The following is a 4,424-nucleotide window of genomic DNA, read 5'->3' as shown; positions in this document are numbered from 1 at the left end:
TCCTAGATCATACATGTACACTGAGATATAGTGATGATGGAAATGGGAGGCGGGCCTACCTCTATGGATGAGGCCTTGAGTGACAAGCATGCTGACCACTGAGAAGGGCACGGCTGTAGGAAGGGAGGGGAGAAACAAGGTTAGAATCACATGTGCACCAATACCTGTACATAGAATTAATGATATATAGAGCATGAACCTGACTCCTGTAAAATATAGACTCCTTTAAAAGATAGACTCCTGTAAAATACAGACTCTTGTAAAATATAGACTCCTGTAAAATCTATTGCTATTTTGTTAGTCTGTGTTAGCCATGGTAACTTACATCTGTACCAGAAGCTCTCCTGGTTGCATTCTCTGAAGACTCTCCTCTCATCTTCTGTGGGGATGTAATCCATTCCTACAGGACTCTATATACACACACAGGTTAGCTGTCCCAAAAACTAACCTCCATTGATTTTATCAATACATATCCATTGAAGTAACCAGTTTGTTATTTTTATGTCAAGAATTCGAGTGCATAGAAAACGTTAGCTAGCTAGCCTCCAGCTTGCTAGTAGCAGTAAGCATGCTAACTGACCAAGTGACAGATGAGGCTAGTTAGGGTACAGTATCTTAGTTACTGTAGCAGTTTGCTGTTATGGGTTTACCTGTGCTTTGCCCTGTCGCTCTTCAGTGAATCCCGTAGACATTGGTGTCATATTGTAAAACTGTGTCGGTCAACTTTGTCTTTCAGAGCATGTATAGCAACAACTTGCACAGACACACTCCCCGTATAGATTTCGTAAATGACGGGTACAAATTCATAGCATGTATAGCAAAAACGTGCACAGACACACTCCCCGTATTGATTTCGTAAATATTTGGTCACAATGTCATTGCATGGAGCGAAGCTGACCCGGAAGTAGTAGTAGCCATGGCACGGGAAGTTTGACGATAACTTTTATTTTAAATGTTTTTCTTAGCAGTAAWATCGCATTCATAGAGCAACAACATTACACGAGGAAATGTATTCTAGCTCTTTTTTTCCCCTAAATCCATTTATCGAATTAACCCCAAGGGGTGTGGTATATGGCCAATATACCACGCCTAATGGCTGTTCTTATGCACGACACAACTTGCGAGGTCACTTTTCCTCGCATGTTTTTGACGTCAAACTTATCATTTAGATTGTTGCTATGATACAAATCACATGACGAGGACGTTTGCGATCAATGTGCATTATATATCACAAGCGGGCGAGGGTAGGGAACAAATATGAAAACGCTAATGCGTATTCTGATTGATTGATAAAAAAATGTAGCTGCCCACACACACACACACACCTCAGCGCCTGCTTCCTAATCTGCAGGGGGGGGGGGGGGGGGGTTCAGTGAGAATGTGAAGTGAGGTATTTTGCCAACATGTATTTAGGCATATTAAAACACGTCAGTTTAACCCCGATCACGAGTATGTCACAAGCTGGCTCATAGCCTGTGACAAAAATGAGGGGACACGAACAACAGGTATAGGCCAATTTAAAAAGGTTCTTTATTCTACAACAAACTATTAACTTAAACTAAGAAAAAGGAATGAGGTGTGGAAGTATCATAATGTAAGGTGTATGTAAAGTGCATGGATGCGTGAATATGTGTGTGTGAACATGACTGAGTGAAAACTATGCAAAACTACAAAGGAACAAACAAATCATGAGCATACCTGGAGGAGCAGAGAGAGAGAGAGAGAGAGAGGTGATTAGTGACAGTTTAAATACTTAGAGCCCAGGTGACTCCAATCACTAACGACCCCTCTGCCTGCAGGAGGAACCATCCCTGCGCTGCAGAGGAGGAGCCGTGACAAGTATCATCCTGTCAATTTACAGATACAATTACAAATACGAGTATGACCATGTCACTGTACATAGATCTTTCGATTCTTATTTTATATTGTGTTATTGAGTGTACGTTTGTTTATGTGTAACTCTGTGTTGTTGTTTGTGTTGCACTGCTTTGCTTTATCTTGGCCAGGTCACAGTTGTAAATGAAAACTTGTTCCCAACTGGCCTACCTGGTTAAATAAAGGTTAAATTAGAAAAAACACCCCTAGTTACTACTAGTGTCTTGTTGATGATGAAGTAGTAGGCGACTGTTTCTCCTCCATGTCTGAGGGTCGTTGCTTCCCTGTGGTCGATGGTGGAATCATATTTTACTGAGAGCAGAAAACAAGCGTGATGAAACTATTCCTACAARGTCTGGAACGCTACAAAACACCAGAAATAGTTGGTGTCATTCGGTTGGCTGTGTGTGCACGAACGTGATTTCAGCATTTTGGTACATCGTCTACTTGTGTGTAATCAGACGGACATTTAGACAACAAAATCAATTTATATAGAATTTCTACCGTGTTGCATGATGGGAAAACAGTCGGACCGTGATATAATATAGTAAAACAAAGTGCATCGCTTTTCCACCGCTTTGTCCTCAACTGTATTCGTAAAACGTAATTCAACCCTGTGTCATATGATGTGATATTATCAGTAGTAGAAGTGGTAACCGTTAGTCAAACACCTTTGTCCTGGAACGAGTCGCCCTCTACCAACGTGTACAACTCATACTTACCTGGGCAAGGGAGACACCGTGATCAAGAGGCGGTTTCACCCAGGGCGAGGCTCAGCCATTGCACTCCGGCTGTGCTGACCCCTGCGAATTTCTCAAATGTGAAATCTCGCTTGCATAATTTATGGTAGGGGGACTGCGTTCGCGCTCTCCCTGATCTTCATGTTAAAAATAAGATATGAACACATTTACGGCTGTTATGTTTCTGACATTTTAACTATGAGTTCTAATGAGGGTCGTGATGAGATTTATTAACAGTTCCATTTTCTTATTTATCAGATGAATGGTTTTGAAATAGGAATCTATTTAAAAGCCAACTAAGGCCTCAGAGATACTTTTTGTCTTCTGAATACCCCAATTGTGTGTGATCTGTTATTGTACCACTGGTGATATGCCTGTCATTGTCCTGATTTATGTCAAGGAAAAAGCCTACTTGTGAATGGATCATTTTGCGCCCTCAGACGTCATCTGGATTGAGGTCTTTCATTTTGCTAGATAATTAAGTCACTTCTAGGACAAGTTTGTCATTTAAAACCACAATAAACAGGCGTTATCACATCCGGCCTCGTATTGGGTGTCCCATAGGGCGGCGCACCAATTGGCCCAGCGTCGTCAGGTTTGGCCGGGGTAGGCAGTCATTGTAAATAAGAATTTGTTTCTTAAAAACCTTTTCTCAATAGGGGGGCGCTATTTTCACTTTGTAAAAAATCGTGCCCAAATTAAACTGCCTCGTACTCTATTTCTAGATCGTACAATATGCATATTATTATTACTATTGGATATAAAACACTCTTCAGTTTCTAAAAACCGTTTGAATTATATCTGTGAGTAAAACAGAACTCATTTGCAGCAAACTTCCTGACAGGAAGTGAAAAATCTGAAATCTGAGGCTCTGTTCCAGGGCCTTCCTATTCAATTGCTTGAAATCTATGGATATACATGCACTTCATACACCTTCCACTAGATGTCAATTAGGCAGTGAGAGGTGGAATGGGGTGTCTAGCTTGATCTGAGGCGAACAAGAGCTCTTGGAGTGGGAGGTCTGGAAATTTCTTTTGTCTTCTGTGGCGCGCGAAGGACATCACATTGGCTTCTTGAAAGCTTTCGGTATACACGGTAGATATCTCCGGCTCTGATTTTATTTGATAGATGTGATAAAAACATCATAAAGTAGTTTTTTCAAACCGAGATGTATCATGTTTATGAACGTTTTATTGCGAGTTTTGGAATTTTCTTTTCTTTGCGTCAGGTGAAGTTGGGCACGTTTGCGCCACATGGGGCTGAGCTATGGTTGCTAATTCAACAGGAGACGAGGACATTCTAAAAGCAAACAACGATTATTCTGGACCACGGACTCCTTGTACAAGATTCTGATGGAAGCTCAGCAAAAGTAGGAACCATTTATGATGTATATTCGTATTTCTGTGGAAAATGTTTATTTCCTATTTTCCGCCCTTACTGCGGGCGTGTCTCGTATAACGTAAGCTGTATGTCTACTAAAGTTATTTTTTTAAAATCTAACACAGTCGGTTGCATTAAGAACTGTAGTATCTTTCATTTGCTGTACAACATGTATTTTTTAGTAAAGTTTATGATGAGTTCTTTGATTAGATTAGGTGAGCTGTCCAAAAATATCTCTGGAGAATTGTGTGCAGTTTGGCTACGTATTCACATTGTAAAACCACGATTTTGACCTCTAAATATGCACATTTTCGAACAAAACATTAACTGTATTGTGTAACATGATGTTATAGGGGACTGTCATCTGATGAAGTTTGTCAAGGTTAGTGAATAATTTTATATCTTTGCTGGTTTTTGCGATCTCTACCT

At 40.5% G+C, this 4,424-nt stretch overlaps 1 protein-coding gene and 1 non-coding gene across 2 annotated transcripts in view; one reads left to right on the top strand and one right to left on the bottom strand.

Annotated features, from left to right (window-relative positions):
- Positions 1 to 924, bottom strand: part of LOC112077635 (OCIA domain-containing protein 1-like) — a 14,834-nt gene extending 13,910 nt beyond the window's left edge. Inside the window, 3 exon segments of the mRNA XM_070441781.1 lie at positions 44 to 113; positions 326 to 410; positions 651 to 924. Of these exon segments, the coding sequence (XP_070297882.1) occupies positions 44 to 113; positions 326 to 410; positions 651 to 701 (206 nt within the window). The 5' untranslated portion in view covers positions 702 to 924.
- Positions 925 to 2,589: 1,665 nt separating this feature from the next.
- On the top strand, positions 2,590 to 2,750 carry LOC112077637 (U1 spliceosomal RNA). The gene has a single exon (XR_002895449.1). It is a non-coding gene; the product is annotated as a U1 spliceosomal RNA (small nuclear RNA).
- The last annotated feature ends 1,674 nt before the right edge of the window (positions 2,751 to 4,424 follow it).

The sequence above is a fragment of the Salvelinus sp. IW2-2015 genome, unplaced genomic scaffold (genome assembly GCF_002910315.2).
Source record: "Salvelinus sp. IW2-2015 unplaced genomic scaffold, ASM291031v2 Un_scaffold4778, whole genome shotgun sequence".
In the NCBI taxonomy this organism is placed as follows: Eukaryota; Metazoa; Chordata; class Actinopteri; order Salmoniformes; family Salmonidae; genus Salvelinus; species Salvelinus sp. IW2-2015.
The sequence above is the reverse complement of the archived record's forward strand: the minus strand, read 5'-3'. Positions and strand labels throughout refer to the sequence as shown.